The sequence below is a fragment of the Hyperolius riggenbachi genome, chromosome 11 (assembly GCF_040937935.1).
Source record: "Hyperolius riggenbachi isolate aHypRig1 chromosome 11, aHypRig1.pri, whole genome shotgun sequence".
NCBI lineage: Eukaryota > Metazoa > Chordata > Amphibia > Anura > Hyperoliidae > Hyperolius > Hyperolius riggenbachi.
The window spans coordinates 87963994-87991678 of record NC_090656.1 but is presented as its reverse complement, the minus strand read 5'-3'; the positions used below and the strand labels follow the sequence as shown (position 1 = coordinate 87991678).

At 42.8% G+C, this 27685-nt stretch overlaps 1 protein-coding gene across 1 annotated transcript in view; it reads right to left on the bottom strand.

Moving 5' to 3' along the window:
* FADS1 (fatty acid desaturase 1) overlaps positions 1 to 27465 on the bottom strand; it is a 29561-nt gene extending 2096 nt beyond the window's left edge. The window contains exons 1-11 of the mRNA XM_068259676.1: positions 26749 to 27465; positions 21116 to 21226; positions 20823 to 21020; positions 14622 to 14723; positions 13893 to 14021; positions 12084 to 12144; positions 11926 to 12002; positions 10527 to 10624; positions 8116 to 8212; positions 1196 to 1275; positions 994 to 1119 (exon numbers count right to left, since the gene is read on the bottom strand). Coding sequence (XP_068115777.1) covers positions 994 to 1119; positions 1196 to 1275; positions 8116 to 8212; positions 10527 to 10624; positions 11926 to 12002; positions 12084 to 12144; positions 13893 to 14021; positions 14622 to 14723; positions 20823 to 21020; positions 21116 to 21226; positions 26749 to 26937 — 1268 coding nt within the window. The 5' untranslated portion in view covers positions 26938 to 27465. The remainder of the gene's footprint in view (positions 1 to 993; positions 1120 to 1195; positions 1276 to 8115; positions 8213 to 10526; positions 10625 to 11925; positions 12003 to 12083; positions 12145 to 13892; positions 14022 to 14621; positions 14724 to 20822; positions 21021 to 21115; positions 21227 to 26748) is intronic.
* Positions 27466 to 27685: the final 220 nt, after the last annotated feature.

Here is a 27685-nt window from a genome sequence, read left to right as displayed (position 1 = left end):
GGCTAACCTTGGTACTCCAGTTGTGGTGGAACTACACGTCCCATGAGGCATTGAAATACTGACAGCTCTAAGCATAACTCGGGGAGGCAGAGGCATCATGGGATTTGTAGTTTTGTCACAGCTGAAGTGCCAAGGTTAGCCATCACTGCACTAGATGGATTGTATGTTCTCGTCCAAGGTGGTCTTTATTGGCCGCCCCACCCAAGTGTAATCCAGGCTGTAGCAGAGTCGTTATATTTTAGCTGCATTTCCGGTCAAATTGGACAGGATAGAGAGCAGCCATATCTAAATGAAGATAACAGACCACAGATATACATGTACGATCATAGATATGTAAGTAATGTGGTCACACACAGCCATGGATTGTAGTGAGGTGCTGGCAAAGAGCAAGGAGAGATATGTAGAAGCTGCACAACCAGCCTGAGGGTTCTCATATCACTGCAGGCAGCTAATCAGTAATGCATTGCCATGGCCTATCTGTGGTGATTGATTATAGGTGGTGTGCCCATATATCAGGCAATTGATGGACAGGTTCAACCAATCTCTGATCGGAAAGAGATCTGTTGGCTGCCCATACACCGCAGGCCGATTCTCGGAAATCGTCCGAGTCCACCGCCTTGCCGCTGTTCCTTATTGTATAAATGTACATGTGTGCACATTACCTGTCCTGTGTCACGGTGCCCATCTGTCTTCCAAATCTGCCGCTCTTACATTAGCCGCATACATGACATGTGCCGTTACCACTGTGCACCCGATTGAGCAAGTTGGCCCTACATCTTGCAGCATGTCTGACTGCTTCATGCATCCAATTTCAGACCAAAATTAGTCTCATCATTGATCGGGTATGCACTTGGCGGCACAAATTTTCATCTGATTCGATTATAATAATCAAATCGGACGGTCGATCGGCCCCCAAGTCGCCTGATGTAGGTCCACCTTAGGTACACTGTAAGTTCAATTATTCTTAAAATGAAATAAACTCAGATAACTTACGAAACTATATCGGCAAATGCAGTAAACAGTGGTTTGGATTGGTAATTGACTCCATATTTCTTGCACAGTGAGCGAACAAGAGGAGCAGCCTTCCAGTAATTGTGTCTCGGCATTGTGGGAAATAAGCTGTGAGCAGAAAGTGACATCTGTTAGTAATAGTACAGTGAGGTCACTACAGGGAAGGGAAATCTGAAATACTTACTGATGTTCAATCTGGAAATTGAGGTGTCCACTGAACCAGTCATTAAATAAGGATTGGTCTACATTACAAGTGGCCTGCAGCTAAATAAGAGAAGGGGAAATATAGCTCAGAGCGACACACACGCATAAATCTTATATATTTATTTGTAAGCCTGATATATTGATGCTAACAAAAAAAATAATGACACTAGAAAGAACGCCAAAATTAAGTAGAACTAGAAGCGTCCCTCCCCAGGTTGTATCATTATTGGCATTTTAAGTACCTTTTTACCATTGCTTATAGTGTATTTTTAAAGCAAACCTTTAGGCCTATTTCACAGTGGGACGTTGCGTTTGATGCGACGTTAAAGTTGCACAACGTGCCCCTAACGCAGCGCATGTAGGTTATGAAATTGGACGTTATTTTGCATTGCGTTATGTGTCTCTTGGTGCGCCGTTTTCGTCGCATACTGATGGAATGAAAACGGCGCATGTGGTTACATTTTTTAACAAAAAAAAAAACCTTACTGAGAATGTGCAACACACAACGCAGCAAATTTATTGTTAAACGCACAGCATGCAGCACTTTCTAAATATTGCTACACGTTACACACACGTGTGCACTGTGAATGTCACACAGACTTTGTATTGCTGTGCGTTAGTCTGCGTTATACAATTTTCTAACGTGTGACTTTAACATCCCACTGTGAAAGAGGCCTAAAGGAACCATCAGCCAAATTACCTGAAAACCCATTTACTTACCTGGGGTTTTCTCCATCCCTTTGCAGCCGAGTGTCCCACGCTGACAGCTAGATTCCCAGTCGCCGGCCCGGGGTCCCCGCGCGGTGCAGAGGACGACCACAAGGTCGTCCTTACTGCACCTGCGTGAAGCACGGCTGTCAATCAAGCCCACGTTGTACGCATGGCACTGCGCAGGCGCAGTAAGCAGCGGACAACGTGGCCTTGATTGAGAGCGGCGCTCGAACAGGCGCAGTAGAGGACGCCTGGCGAGACACCGTGCGGGGACCCCGGGATGGCGGCGGAGCTGCGGCGTGGGACATGTCAGCTGCAAGGGGCTGGAGAAAGCCCCAGGTAAGTAAATGGGTTTTCAGGTAATTTTGCTGATAATTCCTTTAAAGAGACTCAGAGATGAGTCTTAACCCTCCTGTCGGCAACCCCGATCTACACGCGGGGTAGCCGCCGCAGAGGATTGGATGGCCCCAAGAGGAATTTTTTGAATAAAACTTGTTGTAATACTTGTAGCTAGCACTAGGCTAGCTACCTGTGTCCCCCAAGTCTGTCCGCTCTGCTCCGATCCCCCCCGATCGCCACCGTAATACGTACCCCCCAGGGATACTGCGATGGCGCAGCCTACCAATCAGCTCCAGGCTTCGCTATGGGGAGGATCAGGACTGCGCATGACGTCGATGACGTCAGACGTCATGTCCGATCGTCGCCATAGCGACGACTGAAGCTGATTGGGGAGGCTGCAGCGATGGGGGGGATCAGAGAGGTGTGGGGGACTTGGGGGACACAGGTAACTAGCTTAGTGCTAGCTACAAGTATTACAACAAGTTTTATTCAAAAAATCCCTCCGTGGACACAGCCAGCGAAACTACGTACCGCCATGGAGGTTAAGGCAGTTTTTTTTACTTACCCGGGGCTTTCTTAAGTCCCATAAAGCACAGATGCGTCCCTCGCTGTCCGCCTGCTGTCTCCCGTTCAGCCGCGGTGAGCCCTGGTAACAGGATCAGTGACGCCAGTCCGGGTCTACTGCGCATGCAGTAGGTCAGCACATGCGCAGACGACCAAGACTGGCTTCGACTGAGCACGTTACCGGAGCTCACTGCGGCTGAATGGGAGACAGCAGAAAGACGCATCCGTGCTTATGGGGCTGGAGGAAGCCCCGGGTAAGTAAAAAAACCTGCCTCATGGCTCATCTCTGAGTCGCTTTAAGGGAAAATAAACTGATGAGATTAAAAATGGTATCTATAGTCCTTGTCCTTAACAATTTCCGGGAATCCCATGGTCTTACTTTGTATTTAAAGTTTACATTTTTTAAAAAAAAGAGAGGGATACGGAGGCTGACATATTTATTTTCTTTTAAACAATGCAGGTTGCCTGGCTGTCCTACTGGGCCTCTACCTCTTATACTCTTAGCCATAGACCCTGAACAAGCATGTTGATCAGGTGCTCTAACTGGATTAGCAGCATGCTTGTTTCAAGTGTGTGATTCAGACACTACTGATGTTAGAGAGATCAGCAGGATTGCCAGAGATATACTATATGGCAGCCTCCATATCCCTCTCAGTTCAGGTGTACTTTATTTTCAATTATTTTTATTGAATTTTCATTAAAGTAAATGTACAGCTCATATCACAAGATACTTAAGGGTACAGTTAGAACATCAATCTTACAACAGAATTGTCAAAGGCATGGGGTTACCAGTATAACAGAATAGTTTTAACATTCAGCGAGGAACACATGAGAGGATAGCATTAGTTAACAAAATCAGGGAGAATATCCACCATTATATAGTTATATTTAGTCGAAGGGATAAACAGAGAAAGCACTTATAAGTGCAACTGGGAGAAAGGTGAAAAAAAAAGGAGGAAAGTATGACAAAAGATAGTTTTGTAGAGCATGTCGTCCATCCAAACACTAAACCATAAATGGCTGGATGGAGACTGCTCTTGAACATTGGATTATCGGCCATAAATGATACCCTTCCTCCAGCGAGGTAGGGCATGTTATTGACCATAAGCGTCTTGGGGGGTCTATGAGTCTTAGTGGTATTTATTGTGGCAAGACTAGAGGTCTAGAATAAGCAGGGGATTGAGGGATGGATTTGTTAACTGGGTGCAGAACCGTTATGTAAGGGGTTCCTGTATCTGCCCATCTGAAGAGGTAAGCTGTATGAAAGAGAATATAAAGAAAGTTCAGGTGTACTTTAAACACTCGAGAACCACAGGCTTACACTCCCCACTGACCAGGCTATTTTTTTACAGCACACTGCACCTTTAACAGTGTGCTGCACGGCAATACAACTTAGCAGCCAAATGAGTCTGCCCCCCTTTTCTGCCCACCAACAGAGCTTTCTGTTAGGGCTCATTCACACTAGAAGCGCTTTTCTGAGCGTTTTGTGATTGATTAGCGGTTTTTAAAATCGCTCCCATTCACGTTTATTAAAATTGTGGAAAAATCGATGCGATTTCGCGATTGCGTACATCAATATCACTGCGATTTTTCTGTGATTTTAATGAAAGTGTGAATGGGCCCTTTGTGTACTCTGATCGCTGCTGCAGTGTTCGTTTGTTTTTTTATTAATTTAAAATGTTTTTATTTAAATTAAATTTCACTATTTTTCTTTTATTTACATCCATCCCTCCCTCCCTCCCCCCGAGATCCAATCAGTGATCACCTCTTATAGGCATCAGCCTATGAGAGGGGATCACATTGTGGGCCATTCGAGGGGACAGCTTTGTCACTAAGCTGTCCCCTTACAGCGCTGCACTCTATGCTATACTAGTATGCTATACTTCATTTCTTCTAACAGCCTGCTAGCGGCGATCACGGGCTAGCAGGCTGTTTACGGAGCTCGGCTCCGTAACTAAAGCGAAGGTGCGCGATCCCTGCTAATCTCTCCCCCCAGGATTTGACACCAATCGGTGTTAGGCGGTCCTGTGGAAGCCACCTTCCTGACGCCTATCGGCGTTAGGTGGTCGGGAAGGAGTTAAGTCACATAATGGCCCTTATCCAATTCACTTTTTCTCTTAAGTTTTCTCCTAGGAGATAATTTTTCATCTTTTGTTTAAAATACATTTTTGAGCACTCTGCAATTGAAAAAGTGCCATAAAGTAGGTGAAAAGGTACTGTCAAAATACTATTTTCTTGCTTGTTGGTTGCTTTAAAGGCATTTTATGATAAGATGTGAAAATATCAAGGAGAAAACTTATGGTGCCCATACATGGTACAATTTCTTCATTTTTTTCGATTAGATAATTGTGTTTGATTATTCAGTTAGATTGAATATAAAGATTTTTCCAACATCTGATCGGATTTTTATTGAAAAAACAGGATAGTCGTTTGTTTTTCTTGATCGAAAATTTCTTATTCGATTTGATTGTTTTGGTCAAATAAATGGGCAAATTTAATGTTTTTATTGTACTGTGTATGGGCACCATTAGGAGAAAATAGTGAATTGAATCAGGTCTGTAGCGTTTTCCAACCTTAATTAATAATCAAAACACTTAGACTGCAGAGAAAGTGTCATGTAGAGAGTATTATGGCCTGATGCACAAACGGCAGCGCATGGTAATTTTACAGTTATTAACGGCAGCAGGGGCAGCACCTCTTCAGATTCCCTTTAAAGACTGTTAAATTATGGTTTATTATCTCTTTGTTTTTTGGGATTTAAAGGGACCCTGGCCTCAAAAATAAACAAAATTGGTACTTACCTGGGGCTTTCTGCAGCCCACCGTAGGTCGGGAGGTCCCCCGACGTGGTCCTGGCTCCTCTTCCAGTCCCTCTGCCGCATACCGCACCACTGACACCCGGGAGAGGAGCCAGGACCACACCGGGGGACCTCCCGACCTACGGTGGGCTGCAGAAAACCCCAGGTAAGTACCAATTTCGTTTATTTTTTGAGCTCGGAGTCCCTATAAATAGACTTGAAAGTACCCTGAGCTGGGAGTCCCTTTAAATAGACTTGAAAGTACCCTGACCCGGTTCCCCCCTCCCCTTAACCACTTGAGGACCGCAGTGTTAAACCCCCCTAAAGACCAGGCCATTTTTCAATAAGGGCCACTGCAGCTTTAACGGCTCACTGCAGGGCTGCACAACACAGTTGGTGGGGTCTGATCGCTTCCCAATGTTTTTTTTTCATCAATATTTATTTTTTTAAATTAAAAAGTGTCTTTTTTAATTTTTGTGCTCCCCCCTCCCGCCAATCCCTGTGATCAGCTGTCATAGGCTTCAGCAGCACCTCCAGCAGCCGATCACCTCCGAGCCCACAGAAGGGACAGCCGTGTCACATGGCTGTCCCTAGTACATAGCTGTCATGGCTCGCAGCGCTGTACAAGCTAATTAGACAGCGGTTTCGCCGTCTAACAGTCTCCCTTTAAATAGACTTGAAAGTACCCTGACCCGGTTCCCCCCTCCCCTTAACCACTTGAGGACCGCAATGTTAAACCCCCCTAAAGACCCATTTTTCAATAAGGGCCACTGCAGCTTTAAGGGCTCACTGCAGGGCCGCACAACAAAGCACTCAAGTGATTCCCTTTTCTCCCCACCAACAGAGCTTTTTGTTGGTGGGGTCTGATAGCTTCCCTAATGTTTTTTTTTTCATCACTATTTATTTGTTTATTTTTTTAATTAAAGAGTGTCTTTTTTTCAATTTTTGTGCTCACCCTCCCTCCCTCCTACCTCCAGCAAATCCCCGTGATTAGCTGTCATAGGCTTCAGCAGCCCCTCCAGCAGCCGATCACCTCCGAGCCCAGTGAGGGGACAGCTGTGTCACATGGCTGTCCCCAGTACAGCGCTGCCATGGCTCGCAGCACTGTACAAGCTAATTAGACGGCGGTTTCGCCGTCTAACAGTCTCCTAGTGGCGATCGCTCCACCTACCAAGTGAAGATGCTTGCGCGATCTCCTGCAAAAGCCGGCCCCAGGACTTTAGGCCAATCGGCGTTAGGCAGTTCTGGGGCTGCCGCCGCGGCCACGCCCATAGGCGCGACACGGTCGGGAACAAGTTAAACTTTTGACATTTCTTTATTACTGATGCTGCGACTAGCACACAGCACCATCCTACCCCTCCTGTGCCCCCTGTGAACCCCGTTCTGTCATAGACTTTGACTGAGGCAGAATGTCGATTATGAGCGGGGAGAAAGTGACAGTTTTTCCTTCCCGCTGTGCGTCCATAACTCTGCCCCTCCACCTGCCGCTTTAGTTCCGTATCTGATTCATTGCATACAGCACACAGGGTAGCTGCGCTGTGTGCTGGCTTGTGATAATTGAGGTGGGATATCTTTCCGACCTCAAAAACTACATGCCCACACACACAGCGCAGCTACTCTGCTCGCTGTGTGCAATGAATCGGATACGGAACTAAAACGGCAGGTGGAGGGGGCAGAGTTATGGACACACAGCGGGGAGGAAGAACTGTCACTTCCTCCCCGCTCACAATTATTGCCAGAACGGGGCCAGAGGAGGTGTTTGAAGGGGGGGGGGGTGATAGAGGGGTAGATTCTTACACTTGTGATTACTCGTGACAGCATCCGGTGAGCATGCCTGATCACTGCAACATTTATTTATTTAACATCAATAACATTGAAGCTTGGAGATATTACATAGTTACATAGTTATTTGGGTTGAAAAAAGACATACGTCCATCGAGTTCAACCAGAAAACAAAGTACAACACCAGCCTGCTCCATCACATATATCACATATACCTGTTGATCCAGAGGAAGGCTAGAAACCCTTACAAGGCACACCATTTATTATAATATGAATAATATTATCCCAGCATTTAGAGTTGAGCTCGGATTGGATTTGTTATGCTGTATAACATAAGCTTTTTGCTGCCATGCAAGCCAAGTGACACAGAACCGCTCATTATTTGTAGCGGAGGACTGGATGTTCCTGTTTAGCTACTGCAGCGTGAGAAGCTTTTAATGAAAGTCCCGATACTCATGTCAGTCACTGCAGACCTGGCCCACAGTAGTCCCTTTATGGTGAAGGCAGATTGCCAATAAAGCTCCAGCCTGCACACTAAGCCCTCCTCACTTCATACTCTTATGGATGGACAGAAATACCTCCTCAATAGAAATCAGGTGAAAGTTCACACCATGTCTTTCCTGCCACACATGACAAATGACATAGATTGTCGTTAGAGCAGTTGGCTTGTCAAGCCATTCACAGAAAAGTAGGTGAGGATTATTTACCTGGGTAGAAAGCCATTCCTTGTTCTCATCATAGTAGATGTGCATTGGGATGTGGTTCATCTGTGTCACCCACACAAACCAATTGCTCTCCAGGAACCTAGAATATGAGTAGAATTAGATTCAAACAGCACTGTCCTTATAGCAAAGTCAAACTTGAGGTGGCCATACATGGCCATACATGTAGCAATTTTGCAGTCCAACCGACATTTGGTTCAATAATTTTATCAGGTGAAAATCGGTGCTGCAGAAAGCATGCCCGATTGACGATTCAACCCGATTTCAAGCCATGGTATGCAAACCAACCACGTGGGACACGAATGCGGAAACAGAAGCAGCTGGACACTTGCTGCGGCTGAACAGGTGACTGTTTTAATGTGTTTTAATACACAAAACATTAATATCTGGGGGGGGGGGGGGGGGGGGATAGTAGCAGATGAGTCACAAGGCTGATTGCTGAGAGATTTCATGCTGAAATTTATCGGCCTGTGGTGTATGGGCACCCAACAGCTCTTTTTATTATTTGCTATCATTTTACAACAAAGAAAACTGCATTAACATTATACTGTGTACGTGTGCAGTCAGCATAACTGTCCCACTGTTCTCCAACATGACTGCAGCTGTCTTGATAAATTTACCCCAGAGTGTGGCTGATGGTAAAAGAGCCAGAGATACTTGAAGGAAAGCCGAGGTGAGAGACATATGGAGGCTGCCATATTTATTTCCTTTTAAACAATGCTCATTGCCTTAAAGCAGGCCACTTTGGTACAGGCTCTTCCCCGCACTGTGCCTGACCTGGGCGTCACCATAGATATGTTTTTTAATGTAATTTGGGTGTCAGCGATCGCCAGGTCCCAAATTACCGTACTTCTCCGTCTGAGTTGCTACGACTCGGAGGGGGAATAGTATTTAGTACTGCCTGGTATTTCAGCGTCATTCATCTCACCCTGCACCCAACTGACCAGGCAATGAAACGTACCTCATTGCCTGGCAGTCCTGCTGATCCTCTGCCTCTAGTACTTTTAGCCACAGATTCTGAACAAGCTTGCAGATCAGATGTTTCAGACAAAACATCTAATAACAGGCAAGAGTAGTCTGCAGGCCTCAGGAATGTAATTATGTAGCACAGGGAGTTCCAATAAAGTTAGAGGTTCATCAATTCTCCCATGTACATCCACACAGCAATAAAACCAGCACAGTTTCTGTATGCTGTCTAAACGCTACTTTAATCAAATAAATATGATTATCGGATAAACTATCTGTGAAGGGTCGAGTTCCATTTGGACATTTATAGACAAAAATCTAAGCTGAATACTGGTTTCAGGTGTGTGATTCAGACACTACTGACCACAAAGGGCTGCCAGGCAACTGGTATTGTTTAAAAGGAAATAAATATGGCAGCCTCCACATATCTGTAATATTGTAATTGGGAGGATGTCTTTTTAATTTGTCTAGGAAAAAGACTAAAAAACCATGAAGTCCTTTTTGATGTGATCCACTTCACCTCAAAACAGTTCACTGTATTAGTAGAAAGAACTATAGTATGATGAGCATAAAATACAAAGTCTTACAAATCTTGTGGTACAAAAATATCAAAAATCTTTATTGACATAGATACAAAAAATCCTTAAAAAAGGAGGTCTCTGCAGGATGCTCCTTATTTGCATGGATAATCACAGGAATTTCAATATTTTGTAGTGAAAAAAGGCTCTCAGTAAAGGAGGCAAAAATGACAGAAACTATGTATGACCTAGCAAACGCATATTGCACAATCCTGATGGCAGGGAACTCCTGCCTATAGCTGCTTGGTGATTCTATTCCCTGCCATCAGGATTGTGCGATATGCGTTTGCTAGGTCATACGTAGTTTCTGTCATTTTTGCCTGCTCCTGCCATGTGTTGCCTACAGGATATATAGAAAATGCTTATACAGTGGCCTGATGAAGGGCATTATTTGCCCGAAACGAGCGTGTCGTTGCCAATTGATTTTTTACTGAGAGCCTTTTTTCACTACAAAATATTGAAATTCCTGTGATTATCCATGCAAATAAGGAGCACCCTGCAGAGACCTCCTTTTTTAAGGATTTTTTTGTATCTTTGTCAATAAAGATTTTTGATATTTTTGTACCACAAGATTTGTAAGACTTTGTATTTTATGCTCATCATACTATAGTTCTTTCTACTAATACAGCCTCCACATATCTCACACCTTCGGTTCCATTTATTATAACTTCTAGGGATGTCACAATAAGCCCAAACGCAGACAGAGCTCAAACTATAATGTACAGGCCGTCTATGGCCATCCTTCCTGTTCCGCTCTCAAGCTTGCACAGCTTACGAGTCTGAGGACTGCTTGAAAACAATGTATTCTCTATAATTCTCTTCTTTTCCTCTCAATAGACAGGACACACATACCTGACAAACATGAACAGGCCGATTGTACCACCAATCCCAATGAGCGGAATATAGCAATAGGAAAATCTAATGTAGAATGTAATCATCCAAGCCAAATCCTGGAAAGAGAAAAAAGTCAAACACAGAGGTCTAGTCATAAAAAGGGGAAAAGCGATTGTTACTTTACTTTTTTGTGAGATTTCCACTTTCTGCATAATCATCATCTTATGCTAATGCACTTGTATTCAATGCCACTTTATGAACACTAAATAGCAGTCTTTCACTGTAGTGAACACCACAGGAAACAATGCAGTTTAATGACAACCCTGTAAGTCACCTTGCTGCAAATCACCACTTCAACTATTATTGGTTCATGGCTGCAATAAAGGTCTCTGGGTCACCTAGTGCTGCTTTATTTTGCTGAATAGGAACATTTGAAGCTGGTGATCCATTATTCCATTAAAGAGGAACTGTAACCAAGGATTAAACTTCATCCCAATAAGTAGCTGATACCCCCCTTCCCATGAGAAAGCTTTACCTTTTCTCAGAAAGCTCATCAGGGGGCTCTATGTGGCTGATATTGTGGTGAAACCCCTCCCCCAGTGTGATGTCAGTACTGATATCACACTATGGGAGCCTTGTTTCATTGTGGAAATTGCAGAATGTAAATCTGTGAGAGGAAAGATTTTACAATGGGCAATCACTGATTAAATCATTTATAAATAATTATTGTAAAAATTAAACACCTTTTTCATTACATTATTTTCACTGCAGTTCCATCCTTAAAGTGAAAGGAACTTTGAATCACCACTTTTGGGATAAACATAGTGAGGCATTCACAGCAGTGATCACCAGAGAACAAAATCTGATGTCCTTTTATACATTTTTATACATTCAGTGTTAAAAAAAATATCGAACAGATTGCCAATTTCATTAACCAGTCCCCATAACATCAGCTTTAAGTTGTGAGACCCTGTAGCTAAGGAGCTATGGGCACCAACTGTTATGGAGCACCAAGATCTGCCAAGGGCAGCTACGGTGTCAAAGAGGTAAAGCAGAGGAGGGGATGAGTTTGTTGGTGATTACCGCTATTGAAAGAACAAATAGGTGGTAATTACCATTATAGCACCAATGAAAAGTAAAGATAGAGTTTAAAGGAGGGCCCCTCTGATCCAAGAGCCCTGGTGCAGTCTCATCCTTTGCCTCCCCTGTTGCAACAAACACTGGTGAGACCATTATATAAAAGACTGGGTAAATTTTGGGTAAAGGCATTGCCAAATCTTTCTTTTATGTTCTGATTTAGAAATGCAAACAAATTTGCTGACTGGAAACAAACACAGTTTTCAGATTTTTTCAGTCAGAAAGTGTTACTAAAGCTTTTCGTTATAAAATTCCCTTCGGCCAATTACAAAATACTCACCACCCACTTCTTGCGCTGTACGGCAAAGTAGAAAATGTACCACTGAAAGTAGACTGGAATCAGAGCTGGAGGACCGACTGAAAGAAAGAGTGATACTGGAAGAGATCGCATAAGGAATCACACTATGTTTTATGTGCTGTGCAGGCAGTGATACTTACTCAGAAAAAAGTATTTGTGCTGCTGATTATACGGCATATACTTCTTCTTTTTAAGTCCAAGCTGAGGAAGAATCACAGAAGACAATCAAAAATTGCCTAATAAAGAATACCTACAGTATGTAATCTAAGAAGATATCTAGGCAATTCCTGTGTTATTGTCACTTATTTTCCACATCTAGGGTTTGCTTCACTCTATGGACCTTATGGGTCCTTCTGACATTGTTACCCTATCCCAACTTGTTCAACAATAACTTTATCACTACTACTGACACCTAAGTGATAAACACATGTAGAGACAAAAAGAATAAACATTTAAAAATACACTATTTCTCAGTTTCCCCTATAATATTTGTTTTGAAAATAAAATAAATAGTGCTACTGAAAATCACAAAACTTGTTTCCGGTACAGTGTGTATTAGTGGCATTCGATTTTGAATTAAAGCTACAGGTATTCCCTAAGTTACCTGTTTATGTTACCTATACCTGATGTACCCGCCTCATGCTGGGCCCAATGACGTCACTTCCGCAATGTACCATTTTTTATGGAGAAAAAGTGCATCTTATATGGCGGAAAATACAGTATGTGACGGAGGCGTAGCTGCAGAGAGCCTCTAGGAGGCACAGGCGGGAGGGAAGGAGGCAATGGGTGCATGGAAGGAGGCACAGGAGGGAGTGAAGGAGGCAATGGGTGCATGAAAGGAGGCACAGGAGGGAGGGAAGGAGGCAATGGGTGCATGGAAGGAGGCACAGGAGGGAGGGAAGGAGGCAATGGGTGCATGGAAGGAGGGACAGAAGGATGGATGGATGCACAAGGGGACTGAAGGAGACAGGCGTGGATGGAGCACCCCCTCCCCACAAGACACGAGGGGATGCTGTCAGCCTGTTATACGGCTAAGTTCCCAGTGTGGTAAGGTGAGCAGGCAGCACTGCAGGCTCTGCTTGAAACTCTCTATGTTGGGAGGGCTGCTCAGTTTAAGGGGCTACCTAATACTGGGAAGGGGGGGGGGTTATCTGACTATCCAACTTGGGGAGGGGATACCTAGTGCTTTACATTTTCTCCTGATCATCAAGGGGGACTCTATGGCTGATATTGTGGTGAAACCCCTCCCACAGTGTGATGTCAGGACCTGGGTCCTGACAGTTTCCTGTCTGTGAGCCTTCTTGCATTGTGAGAAATAAGAGCTGTTTCCAAATGCCAAGCAACCAGTATTTCCCTATGTGCATATGAATGTCTACAAAGAAACCCAACCTTTTAGCCTATCACATTGTTAGTGGGTGTGGTTATAAAAAAGGGCAGTTGATGCAGGTTTTTTTTCTTCTTGTCTGCCAGATGACATGCAGGCTGAATGTGGATCAAACAACATGAATAAATTGCATTGCGGATATCAATCATGTATTGATCTCTGTTCTATTTTTTAGCTTCTTACTTTGCAATGTATACATTTATTCTTCTCCTTTTGCTAAAGTACCCGTTTAATACAAAACTACAATGACATCTTCTAATTACATGATATAAAAACAATAGTTTTGTTAGTTTGTGTATGTCTCAGTATACAGGATGACGTCCATCTCCTTCAAGTCTCGTAACTCATCTAAACCCTAATTCTTTTTATGTTTAAATTACACTTGTTTTATGTAGAAAATATGTCAAAGTACAGAGGATAAAACAACCTATTTCACACTGTAATAAGCACCAGTGGAGAAGGTCAGCTGACTTTCACAGTCTACCAAGACTTTAGCAGTCCAAACAATGTGAAATGTTCTTTTCTAGTCTGTATTTTGTTTCCTGTCTCTCCTGGTTTTACTTACCTCCACTGCCAACTTCTTCCCCAGTGCAAACAAAAGCGGGTGCATATTAATATCTGGGTCCTTGCGGAAACAGTTGGGTTTGGCATGATGCTGGAAATGCATGTGATTCCACCAGCTGGCAGGAGCTCCCTATACCAGAAGAGAGGTGATAACCCACATCAGAGACATTCAAAAAAGTATTCCCTATGCATATAACTAATTTATCAAATACCATATAACAGCTGTATTTCTTAATCAAAACAAAACAATAAAACCAGTTAAAACTATATTAATCACAAATTTGCTATAAGCAAATGCAAATGGAAACATACACCTGTCGATCTGCCACAAGATTGACCATCAAAGATCCCTCTTTGATCGAATCTGATCAGAGAGGGATCTAATACCTGACCACACGTGGCACAGATTTTCACCATGAAATCTACTGGAATTAGTCCTAGTGCCATGAGCACCTGTACCATGTGACACAGGCGCATGTAGTGACGTCACTCTATGCGCTGATGTCACGAGGTACAGGTGCTCACGGTGGCATCATTTTGCTGTCCCAGCATACTATTTGATGATGTGTTGCAGATGCCATTTTTGATTTTACATATCACAGATATGCTTGAAAGCCCAAGAAACGTAACACTAACCTAACCCTATACTAGAGATGACTACTAGCTCAAACCTCTAAACAAACAAAATCAACCGCAACATGTTATTATAGAAATCTACCAGCAATGTTACCTTCAGATGTCCAATCACAAAATGATGCACCAGGTGATTCCATTTTGATTTGCTGAATACAGACAAGTGGCCAAAGTCGTGCTGTAACCATCCAGCCTGAGCCTGAAGAGGAATAACAGTGCAACCCAAATGAATGGCAATTGTACAGCTAGAACTAATAATATTAAATGTATATCAATATTATATTATAAAAAAAGAAGCACAAGCAAATATTGATCAGTTTGGGCTCTTCTTCTATTTCATACAGTTAAAGCTGGACTCAACTCTCAGTTATAGTAACAGAAACAAGTAAATGTTGCTTCTCTATGAAGGTAATCTCATATTTTGGGGGTTGTGAAGACTGTGCAGTGTGGTTACAGCAAATGGTAGATCTCAGGTAAAAGGGGCCTTTAGTTCATTGCTAGACAAAAGGAAAGGTAAATGTACATGTGAAATCTCACTTATAGCAAAAGTAAAAAAATAAACTATAGGGAGGAAACAGAATACTGACCTCTCCCTTACGTGTTCCAGCAATTCACAGTGTTCCTCTTCTGTTGTCTGAAGTTCTATATCCCCCTTCTTATTAATGAAGGGAAGGACTGGAGACTACTGAGTGCCTTAGGGGAGGGGATTTACTTCCTGTCGATCATTTTTCTACTGCTTGGAGTTACACTTTAATGTCACATTTCAGAGATTTTGTAACAGTCAACAAGATCTTCCCCATGAATAAGCAAACCTATGCGTCAAAGAGTCATGACTCCAGTACACATTATAAACTACATCCATTCCCACTTCCTCTTCATAATTTTACACTGGGGGCACAAAGCATTATGCTTTCTTTTCCCCTACAACCTGCTTCTTAAGAGTTGCAGGGAACAGTTTATACAATAATCACAGTAATACAACTGTAATTATCATCAATGAACAGTAAATGCAGTAAGTGATGCAGCGTCTCTCAGACTGGGTTCACACTATATTGGAGCCGTGCCATGAACAGAACATCCAATGTACGATCCGCTGTGACCTAACATCATTTTCATGTCCGTTGGTGTCCATTGTGACTGACATGTCAGAGACAGCAAGCTATGACATGTCTAATTTCCATCTGGTGGCCAGAAAGTTGTGCAGGAGAAAACTTTGCATTCAGTCAGCCCAACTGACACAATGGACATATTACAACATGACTGAATGGATCATATAGCCAACACAGGATCAGTCAACATGTCCACTGAGGCCCATTCCAGAAAATGGTACAATTTCCCATCTAGTGTGAACTTCAGGAGACCTCTGTAGCAGGAGACTGGTTTCCGTCACTACCTCAGAAACTGCTATTACTGCCATTAATGCCACTGCTTCCTCTTGATAAGAAATACATCTACTCAACTAGCTGTATTACCTGCCCGTGGATTAGTGGAGATGTAGTAGTACCAATACCAAGAAGGAAGACATGACTCAAGCCTGTAGATAACATTTATAGGTTACCTGAAGTGAAATGTAACATGCAAAGATGAACGTGTATATAAAGTCCCGCCCCTACCTAGAACTAGCTTCAGTCCCTTTTTCCCCCCGTAAGGGATAAGAATCCAGGGCTCATGAGTGTTTCTCTGCAGTCAGGCTGCAGTCTGAACAGGTAACTCTCATTTATAACTAATTATACATAGCTGAAGCAAAACACTCGTTAGAGCTGGGAACCTATGACAAGTTCAATAGCTTATCATTTGTCTTTACAAGAGGTGAATAAACATTATAATTCACTTGAGGCAGCCAAATCCTTACAGAACTTCTAATTATTTATAGCAAAATAAAACTATGGGATTCTAGAAAAGTCCTCTTTAGGAGCAGGGCTATACATACTATTGTTTATCTCATCAGTTGATTTTCACTTCACAACACAACCAACATATACTGTATACTGAAAGCTTTGCAAACCCATAGCTGAAAGACCAAAATCACAATACAGCAGATGTACTTTATGAGCAAGAAAAGCTGGGATTAAAAAAACGAAGTGGAATGCAGATGAATTACATTCTTTATTACATTGTCCTGCAGGGTGGAGGTGACTCTGCATAGAATCTGGAGGCACGCATTTCAATCTAATAACTAGAGATGGGACGAGCACCCCATTTCATTGAATCCGAATCCAAAAAGATTCTCAATTTTCTTGAATCTTTCGAATCTCAAATCTAACAAAGCAGCCACCCAAATCCTGAAGTACCTGGGACTCAAACCAGAGCAGAGGCTGGTGTCCCTTTGTTTTCCTTTATTGGGTATATGCAATCCCATGCAACCCAACTTGTTATGAGTAACATTCTTTTGATCATTATTTTATGTGCCAGATTACACTATTGGCTCCTGCTTTTGTCTATTTTCAGTTCCTGGTGTCACTGGGAGGTCATCCGGTTCATATCCGAAAGTTGTCTACAATTAGAGGGCAACCAATAAACTTTTTACATCCCTAAAGTCACTCAATGAGTTAGATTACATAGAGCCCATTCACACAAAATATTTGAGATCTTACCAGTGTTGTTAATGGTTATAAAACTAAAGCCCAATCTACACGATACGAATCTTTGTGCGATTCGATTACGATTCTATTTACGATCCAATTAAATCCGACATGTCCGATCAGGATTCGATTCAATTGAATCGAATCCCGATCGGACATGTCAGATTTAATCGGATTGTAAATAGAATCACAATCGAATCGCACAAAGAATCGTATTGTGTAGATTGGGCTTAATTGTTGGTGATGCTTTGCTATGTCACTGTTCCAGAGGCTTTGAGACACAAAACATTTTTTATAAACTACAGTATATCTCGTGTTTTTTACCTAATCTACATTAAAAAAAATGTCTTACCCAGGCTTCTTCCAGCCTCGAGAAGTCTCTGTGTCCCTCGATGCAGTTCCACTGTCACTCAGTCTTCCAGTGTCCATTCTGGGCTACTGCGCCTGCTCAGAACAACCCCGGCCATGGAAGTGTGACTGCGAGTGACGCGGAGGAGACAGTTGACGACTGGGTGACTGCGGAACTGCTCTGAGGGACACAGAGACTCCTAGGGGCTGGTTAGAAGCCCCAGGCAAGTAAAGCTGCAATACTTCACTACACCTCATGTATCCTTTAATAAGCACCCAACCAGCAAAAAATAGTACTAAATAAATACAATGCAAAAAAAGTAATATACTGTAGGTGAGTTAATTAGAAACCATTTATGTTTTATTTGTTTGTTTAGAAAGTGCTAAAAAGTTATTCTATAGATAAGAAGAGAAACAGATATAGAGAGGAAATCCATTTTACGAATAAACCCTGAAATATAATACATTATACCAATGTCTTTTAGTTCAGGTCCACCTGTCCTTTATTTTCTATAGTGAGATGGATTGTGCATATGAGTACTATTTCTCTGTGTCTCAAGTATTTGCTGAGAGCCTGTACAATGTACAATATGAAGGTGAAGAATTCCAATTATGGGACAATCTGAGATCAAATTACAGTCTGCTATAGGTTACTGACATTTACAAAATGACACAAACATTTCCAATAGCTCCAAAGTAATAGTTCCAAGGCTGTGGTCCAAGGACCATCAGAGCACCAGAGGAATGTGTCAGTGGTACTCACTGAAAACTACCCATTGTACCTCTGGCCAATTTACATTTTGTGTTGATTTTTAAGCATTTCAATGAGGTCAAAAAGTAAGACCTGGGATGCACTAGAAAACAACATTAGAGGCGCCTACACTCCATCCCCTATGCTATCAGGGCATTTTGTATTGACCTGAGGAAGCGGGCCATGACCCGTGAAACGCGTTGTCAGATTGCTTTTTGCATAAAAACTTTTTTACAGTTGAACTTGTGTCTATATATTCTGGAGAGGTAAGCGATTACCTCTCTTTTTATTATATCATTTTTTATTTGTATTTAAAAATACTAAAATAGAACGCAGATTGGGCGCCTCCATCCTACCCACTACCAAATGGCAGAGGGCACTGCCATAGTGTAAGAGCACAGGAGAACATTACTGTGACAGGATATGCACATACATGCTAAAGTATGTCTCCTCCATTTTCTGCAATGATGGTTCCATTAATATCAGAAACGAATATTCTCAGCAATATAAAAATACCAAGGCCCATATGCAATTATATTTTTGTCCTGAGTTTCCTCCTAGGAGATATTTTTTCATCTTTTGTTTAAAATAACTTTTCAGCACTTTACAATTTAAAAATGTAGGTGAAAGAGCATTATCAAAATTATTTGAATATTTTCTTGCTTGCTGGTGGTTTAAAAGGCATTTTGTTGACAAGGTGTGAACATATCACCTAGGAGAAAACTCAGGAGAGAAACCTAATTGCATATGGGCCCAAATGTCTATTGCAGGCTTTCTCACCCTGGGTTCCCTGGAATCCCAAGGGTTCCTTGAGTACTCTGCAGGGGCCCCTTGGCATTTTCCTCCATCATGGGGGAAGCACATTATAATAGGGGGTTCTATAAAAAGAAGCTCTAAATTGGGGGATAGAATAATAATGATCACATTAATAAAAAGCACTAGGATAAGGAGACAGTATAATGAGTGTCAGTGTAATAGGGGGTAGTGAAATAAACCACCTCACCTACTTTAAAGGGGTTCTCTTGCACTGTAAAAGAAACAAAAAGAGTCACTTGCCTGGGGCTTCTATCAGCCCCCTGCAGCTGGAACATCCCGCGCCGTCCTCCTCTGATCACCTGTTCCCCGCCGCCGGCATCAGGCTAATTATTCATCTATGGGAGACATGGCAGCGCTTTCAAACAAACCTCATACCTGAATGGTTTATCTGCAATGGTGAGCAGATAGGTCATAATTTGTGCACTAATTATCACTGAAGCTAACACCCCCCTATGGTCTATAGTGATGCAGGGTGTGTAATATAGTCCAGTTTCTGGAGCTCTGCCCACCGGTGCAGATCAATCACTAATTCCCCCTCCCTCTCTTTGCCTGCAGTGTATGCTGGGTGTGTAATATAGTCCAGTTTCTGGAGCTCTGCTCACCATTGCAGATAAACCATTCAGGTATGAGGTTTGTTTGAAAGCGCTGCCATGTCTCCCACTGTGCAAAATTAAATGTAAGTATACTAGTGGCTAGCTGCCTTCACTGTTTTAAATTCACTCTCCAATTTTTAGAATAGAATTTAGCACATAATTTTGCATCTGTTTTGCATTAGAGGCATGTATTTAGCCCTAGGGCGCTCTGCATTGCCTCTGATGGCTTACAATTCAGGTGCATCCTTGAGCGCTTATCATTTGTCTGTTTAATTATTCATCTAACTAGACAAATAGAAGTGTGGCTGCATGGCCGTGCGTGAGCTCGCTCCCGCGCGAGTCAGCGTACTGCGCAGGCGCAGTACAAAGTTTTCCTGTACTGCGCATGTGCAGTAAGCTCCCGCTGACATGCGCGGGAGCGAACACGCGCACAGCCACACTTCTATTCATCTAGTTAGCCTAATAATTACACCGGTGCTGGCGGCGGGGAACAGGTGATCGGAGGAGGATGGCGCGGGACATTCCAGCTGCAGGGGGTCGATAGAAGCCCCAAGTAAGAGCCGTTTTTTGTTTTTTTAAAGCGCAAGAGAACCTCTTTAAAGACCATGCCTCCTGCAAAATAAATGCAGCGGTTCCTCGGGATCAAAAAAACTGTTTGCAGGGGTTCGAGATCCAAAAGTTATTTCCAGGGTTCCTCCAGGGTAAAAAGGTTGAGAAAGGCTGGTCTATTGGCAGTCAATGTCCACAAAAACTATATTATCACCCCCACTAAACTGGGAAAACATGCGATTACGCTGAGGTAGTGAGAGATGACCTGGAAATAACTGTCTTTTTTCCCACCTAAAAGCATTTAAACACATAAACATTAGTGTGGTCAGTCCAAAAGGTTTCTAAATCTCTGTATTTTCCAGTATAACCACACAGTCATGTGACTGGAGCTGGGAGTGGACAGCCAGGCTCCCTCCCACATGCTTCAGGAGCCTACCAGTCTGCCCTCAACAGAATGTCCAAGCATGGATCACATGACTGCTTAGGTATACACTAACAAATTATTGTGTATGAAAATGTAGAAACTGCTTTTGGTGTACGCCATTACTGTGTAAGAATTACAGGGGTGGGGACATGCCAAAACCGGGCGTTGGATCTAAAGTGATCTGTGAATCATTGAGGTGCATCAGTCTAATTCACTACTAGTGACTTTATCCTACCTGCACGGTGCCCAGCAGCAATGCTGTGATCAGTAGTGGGATGAATGAAGTACCAAAATAATAGAGGTTTAACCAAGCCAGCATGTCCAGCAGCAGAACGTGTAGCAGCATGCCACAGAAAAATAATTTATTTGGGTTAAGAAGTCCCATCTGCTCCACAGTTGAGCGCAGCGTCCGGAAATCCTCCACCATAGCTGCCTGTTGGAGACAAGATGAAGCGTCAGCACTGCTAGCAAGGCAGACAAATTACAGGGCAGGGAAATGTTGGCTCAGGCAACACGTGGAGTGCTTACATTTTTGCTGGGCTCAATGCAAGGCTCTCCTGGCGCCAGTTCCCCGATCAGCAGGCATTTCATGTGCTTCTGTACCAGCTCCTTATCGATGTGGAATGCAGTGAATGGATCCTGATTAGCCAGAGAAAAGAGCAGATGCAAATATTAGTACTCTGCATACATGCACCTGCATAGCTCATACAGGCGCATCATAGATTCATATCTTATGTTTATTCACAGTGACAGCTAAATGCTTATCTAACGTAAATTTGGATGATGAAAAAGTGAAGTTAAAAAAAAAATAGTGATAAAAAATAAAAGTAAAGTAACCATGTGTCCAGTGTTAAGAAAGGTGAGTAACAGAAGCTGAGTATACTGTGCAAAGAAAATATATAGCTGAGTTATTTTCAGTGAAAATTTCAAGTCAAAGTGACCAGTAGTTTCAGAGACAGGAGATGCTAATGTCAGAGAGTAAAGTCATGTGACACTGTAGTCATGTAACCAGTGTGCCAGTACTGAACAACCAGGGATGCTAAAATCTAGGACACTGGTGTCAAACTCAAATACAAAGTGGGACAAAATTGAACACTGGGACCAAGTTGTGGGCCAACTCAATGTCTAGTGCTACCTCCCTCCCTTATAAAGTTCCCTGGTGTCTAATGGCCCCCCTCCGTCAACTGCACAGTTCCTTGGTGTCTAATGCCTCCTCCTTCTCCTATACAGTTCACTGCTGTCTAGTGGTCCTCCAAGCAGGACTATACAGCCCCCTGGTGTTTAGTGGTCCTCCTTCCCTCCCCTATACAGTCCCCTGGTGTCTAGTGGCTCTCTACCTCCCCTTTACAGTTCCCTGGTGTCTAGTGACCCCCTCCATCCCTATACAGTTCCCTGGTGTCTAGTGGCCCACTCCCTCCCCTGTACAGTTCGCTGGTGTCTGGTGCTTTTGCCCTCCTTCCCTCATATAGCTTCCCTGGTGATTAAGGGCTTCACCTCCAATATAGTTTCCTTGGTGTCCTACAGTGGGCCAAACATAATGCAAAGTGGGGAAACTGCTTGCAGGCAAGATTTGATGACTCTGCGGGCCAGATCTGGCCCACGGACTGGAGCTTGACAAGCATTATATAGGATGAGGCAGATAATAAGTGAATGAGACACAAAAGAGCTTAGGGGGTATGTTAAAAACTTTCTCACCTCTCTAAGCCAGCCCCTCTTATTGGGAGTAAAAATCCTGGGAGGTCCTGTTCTAGAATATATGTGCTGCATTGCTTCAATCGTGGAGTGATCAAGCAACATTAAATAATTCAATAAGTTGTAATCAATAGCACCCCTAATTTCATATATTAACATTTAAGGAATTTAGGTGAAACGTGTCTGTAATTATTCAGTATACACGTATCTGTAATAGTCCAGCCACCTGTGACTAGCTTCAACACACCCACTGGACCTATCTACTGTCAACATTCAACCTCACAACATCTTTAGTTGGTTATCGACAACTATACTAGCATATTTAGGGACTTTAAAGAGACTCTGTAACAAAATTATCAGCCTTATTTCTTCTATCCTATAAGTTCCTGTACCTGTTCTAATGTGGTCTGGATTATGCAGCCTTTTCTAGTCTCTGTAATATATCTAATCTTCTTTTGTTTGTCAAGCTTTGTCGATCCAGGGAGGAATGGGCTGCCTCTGTTGTAATGAATCCAAGTTATGCACGCCCCCTGCAGGCTCTGTGTGTTTTGTTTACTCCTTACTCTCTACTCTCAGTTTCAGCTCGTCTGTGTGATGCAGTTTGTGAGGCTGAGGGGGGAGGGAGCTGCCTGTCACATGCTGAGAAACTGTGAGAAACCCAGACTGGAGTGCAGATAATTCACTATGTAATAAAAACTTGTAGTATACTGGTATACTGTAACATTATATATATATATATATATATATATATATATATAAATATATATATATATATATATATATATATACATCACTTCCTGGTTAGCGACCATGTTTTTTTTGTTGTAAACACTGCCTAAAACTGGCGATTAAAAGCCAGGATCGTGGTGGGGAACGGCGGAAACGGCAAAGAGGGATCCAGGAGATCACAGTGACTCGATTGGTGTGTTTTTTATTGTACAAATCGGACAGTACAGATTATCTTTAAAGGAATACTGAAAATTAGTTGAACTTACCCGGGGCTTCTAATGATCCCCCGCAGACATCCTGTGCCCGCGCAGCCACTCACTGATGCTCCGGCCCCGCCTTCGGTTCACTTCTGGAATTTCAGACTTTAAAGTCTGAAAACCACTGCGCCTGTGTTGCCGTGTCCTCGCTCCCGCTGACGTCACCAGGAGCGTACTGCACAGGCACAGACCATACTGGGCTTGAGCAGTACGCTCCTGGTGACATCAGCGGGAGCGAGGACACGGCTGCCCAGGCACAGTGGTTTTCAGACTTTAAAGTCTAAAATTCCAGAAGTGAACCGGAGGCGGGGCCGGAGCGGGGGGACCATTAGAAGCCCCGGGTAAGTTCAACTCATTTTCCCCCTACTCCCCTACAGTATTCCTTTAAGAAGCTGGTATCCCATAACAGCAGCATTTTGTAATGGTGTACATGATAAAAGTTATTTGTTTGATAAAAGGAAACTCAGATCTCAACTGGGTGGAGTGCTACTTTAAAGAGACAGGGAAAATACAAATGTCCAAGTGTGAAACGTTAGGTGTACTTCTGGGAAATGTACAACTCTGTCTAAATCAGTGCTATAGCAATACGGGATACAGAGGTTGGGACCGCACCGGACCCCTGGACCAGAGGGGCCCTCCTTCAACCACTGTATTAGCTCTTCATTGATGTTATGTTAGTAATTACAACCTCTATATGTGCTTTGAATAGTGTTAATCATTAACAAGCTGTTCCTCTCCCCTGATTACAAGTCTCTGACACTGTGGCTGCCCTTGGCAGTCTTTTGTGCTCAATATGACTTGTTCTGTATAGAGTGCTTGAGGGGGCCCCATGTAAAACTTGCACTGGGGCCCTTAGCTCCTTACCTATGCCACTCTTTTAAATCGTATTACATTCTAATCAACATTGAATTCTCTGCACTGTTTTAAGCATCAAAATCCCTCCACATAGTTACCCAGGGAGACATACTTTGTGATTTCCTCCATGTATCTGATAGATGTACAGAAACACAAGTTAAACATAGATTCCTATGGGATTTACATGTTCCTATGAATTTACTGTACTAACTGAATTTGTACAGAACCAAATTATATGAAAATAGCTAAACATACTTTAATGCGTAGCCTGACTGCACAAAGGAACTATTAAAACTAAGCGGTGAGTGAAACCCCTTTTTCTGGAATGTAAGGGGTTAACCTGAGCTGGATGTGGTACGCTCAGACATAAAACACAAGCTCCGCCCCTGGGGGATGAGGAGGAGGAGATGATAGTGGTGGAGGAGTGGGCTGATCAAGCAGCCGGTGGAACCACAGGGCTGAACCAATCCTGTGAATGGATATGAAGTCAGAGCAGAGAATTGCCAACACCTGACATTGTACAGAATGAAGCATGTGTGCAGCTCTGAAACAGGGGATGTGTGTACGGAAAATACACCGATCTGCTGCAACATTGATTTTCTGTCAAACAGGATACACATTCCATGATAATATTAACATAGGGTAGATCACACATACACACATGGGTATAAAGGTATACAAAGATACTGTGAGCATAAGGAAACAGCTGTCATTATGTAACTTTTATCAGTTGTTATATCAGTGTTATATCACAGTGTTGCACTGCGGTGTCAGATGTCAGTTCCATTTGTATGCATCTTTGCAGAATGTCTGTTGTATTATTATTATTATACTCAGCTTACTTTTCAGGCTTTTTATTACACTGCATCTTAGGAATTTCCTGAAGAGACAAAACTAGCTGATACAGTAGCAGGTTACAGAAGCCTCAAGCTTACAAGGGAACATTGAAGTGTATACAGTATATGAGCGATTATTCTTTGCTATGGAGAACTATGACAAGTCAGACTGGTCTGACTGCCACATGTCAAGTTCACTCAAAGGAAAAGTGAAGTTTCTAAGGGCAGGGCTCTCTCCCCTAATGTTCTTTTGTAAGTGCTATATGTTTTGATAGGTGCTATTTTCATTATTAGTATTTCTGTCATATTTACAATGAATATCACCTATGCAACAGGTGTGTACAGTATTTATAGAAGGTTACATTGCTAAAGTAAACATTTAATACTGTAATCTTACCAAAATAAACTGCAGAGAAAAACAAGGCCCCAAGAGTACTAGTCTATACAAAATATTTCCCCCTATTTTCTAAACTTTTAAAAATATTTCAAGGTTTTACCAGGTACCTTTTATTAAGCAACTTACTGTTAGCTACTTAAAGGGCAACTGAAGTGAGAGGGATATGGAGGCTGTCATATTTATTTCCTTTTATGCAATACCAGTTGCCTGGCTGTCCTGCTGATCCGCTGTCTCTAATTCTTTTAGCCATAGACCCTGAACAAGCATGCAGCAGATCAGGTGTTTCTGACATTATTGTCAGATGTGACAAGATTAGCTGCATGCTTGTTTCTGGTGTGATTCAGGCACTACTGTAGCCAAATTTATCAGCAGGGCTGCCAGGCAACTGGTGTTGTTTAAAAGGAAATACATATGGCAACCTCCATATGCTTCTCACTTCAGGTGTCCTTTAACTTCCTATTTCAGATAAATTATTGCAATTAGAAAAAAGGTCATTCTACAATTATGAGTAAATTACACACCTAGATGCAGAAATTGGGAAGGGTGATGATTGGAAGTACTCTAACCCCAAATAGTAATGCTGCAGTCTGCTACAGGTTGTTTTAGAGTTTGCGGCCTACGTCATCAGGCCATCAGAACTACATCTACCAGTCAGTATTGTCTATGATAAAACCTGTCTATGCTACTTTAAATCCACAGTGGCACCTAAATGACAGCGGAAAAATAGATATGGTCATTTGATGCATACAATACTACTATGTAGCATTTCTGCAAGTGACAAGCTCCACAGGATGACCTGAAAGCCTAGTACATACCTTCAATTTTTATTTTGGCCAATAAGTGACCAATTCTACCACCTCCATGTAGTATGAGAGTTTACCTACACCATCTGTTCATTGTATTCAAAACCTGTTAACCCTCCTACTACTTGGAGGTGGTAGAATTGGTCAGTCATTGGCCAACCAAAACTGAATGTGTGTTCCAGGCTTGAAGCAGACCTGAACTTAAAACTCAGAACTTCCTCTCTAAAACATAAGGAACAGCATAATAGCATTAAAAGAAAAACATTTCTTTGTTACAGCTGATACAAATCCTTCCATAAATCTGCAGTGTGTCTACTTCCTGCTTTCATGGAAGCTGATATATTGTTAACACCGCGTTTACAAATTAGCTGCTCTGCCATGGCTGGGAGATGAAATTACAGTGATGATTAGTCACAGACAAGGGAGAATTAGACAGGCTAAACTCTCTAAATACATACAGGGTGCATTTCTCTATGTTTTCCTTCTGTCCTGTGCCAGAGTTCAGGTCCACTTCACATGACATTGACTTTCCTGCTGAATGAATTGTCAATATGCCTATGTTAAAGTGACTTGTAAATATGAATGTTCTCACCGTAGCATCTTGCCCTGAATAGTGGCTGATGACTCTGGATCCTCCCGGATGCCTGTAGCAGAATTTGGTGATATTGTACACTTTGCGATTGATGACCAGCCACCGCTCATCCCGCGTGCAGCGCTTCTGCACCTCTTCCCAGGTGTAATAAGTCACTTCTCCCCCGAGTCCATTAGCTTTATCTCCCATGTCTACAGATACCTTGCAGGTAACTTTACCCTATCAACACAATATTTTACAGCAACACCCCAACACTACACTGTCACTTTACAGCATCTATGCCTACACCTGCTGCACTACATAGCCTACATAAATAAGTAGGCATTAGAGTTGCAGTTACCTGCACTGATTTCTATACATACATAGAGGTCTATTAATAGTAGCCAGCACTAAAATAAATTCAATATCTACAGCATAGACACATCACACTGCCCTGCTGAATTGTAAATAAGCTATAAATAAGCTACATGTGCTGCTGAATACAGGATGCTATCGCCTATGCTTAGAAGCGCATGTGCACCACTTGACAGCTTTCGTTGTGATTTCTCCCCCAGTGAATGAGTGAATGAGCTGTGGCTGCTGTAATGCCTGCTCTACACCGCTGTCACTCCCCTCCGCCCGGTCACACCGCTCTGTTCTGTCTTCAGCACCAACAGCTCTTGGACTGCGGCGGCGAGACACGCCCTCTAGACTTCCCCTGTGCCTACTGACCGCCGTCTCAGCCTATAAACTCTGCAAGTTCCAGAGAACGTGCCCACTGCGCTCATTGGATGCGCAGCGCGGTTTTGGTGACGCAGGGAGCCAATCCACGGGGGCTGTTATCTTCAAAGCATCCGTTAACCCTCTGCAAAGCCCGTTACATGTAAATGAGAAGGAAAGCTCTCTACCAGCGAACAACCTTCCCGATTCTGTTTATTCTGAACTATGAAATAATGCC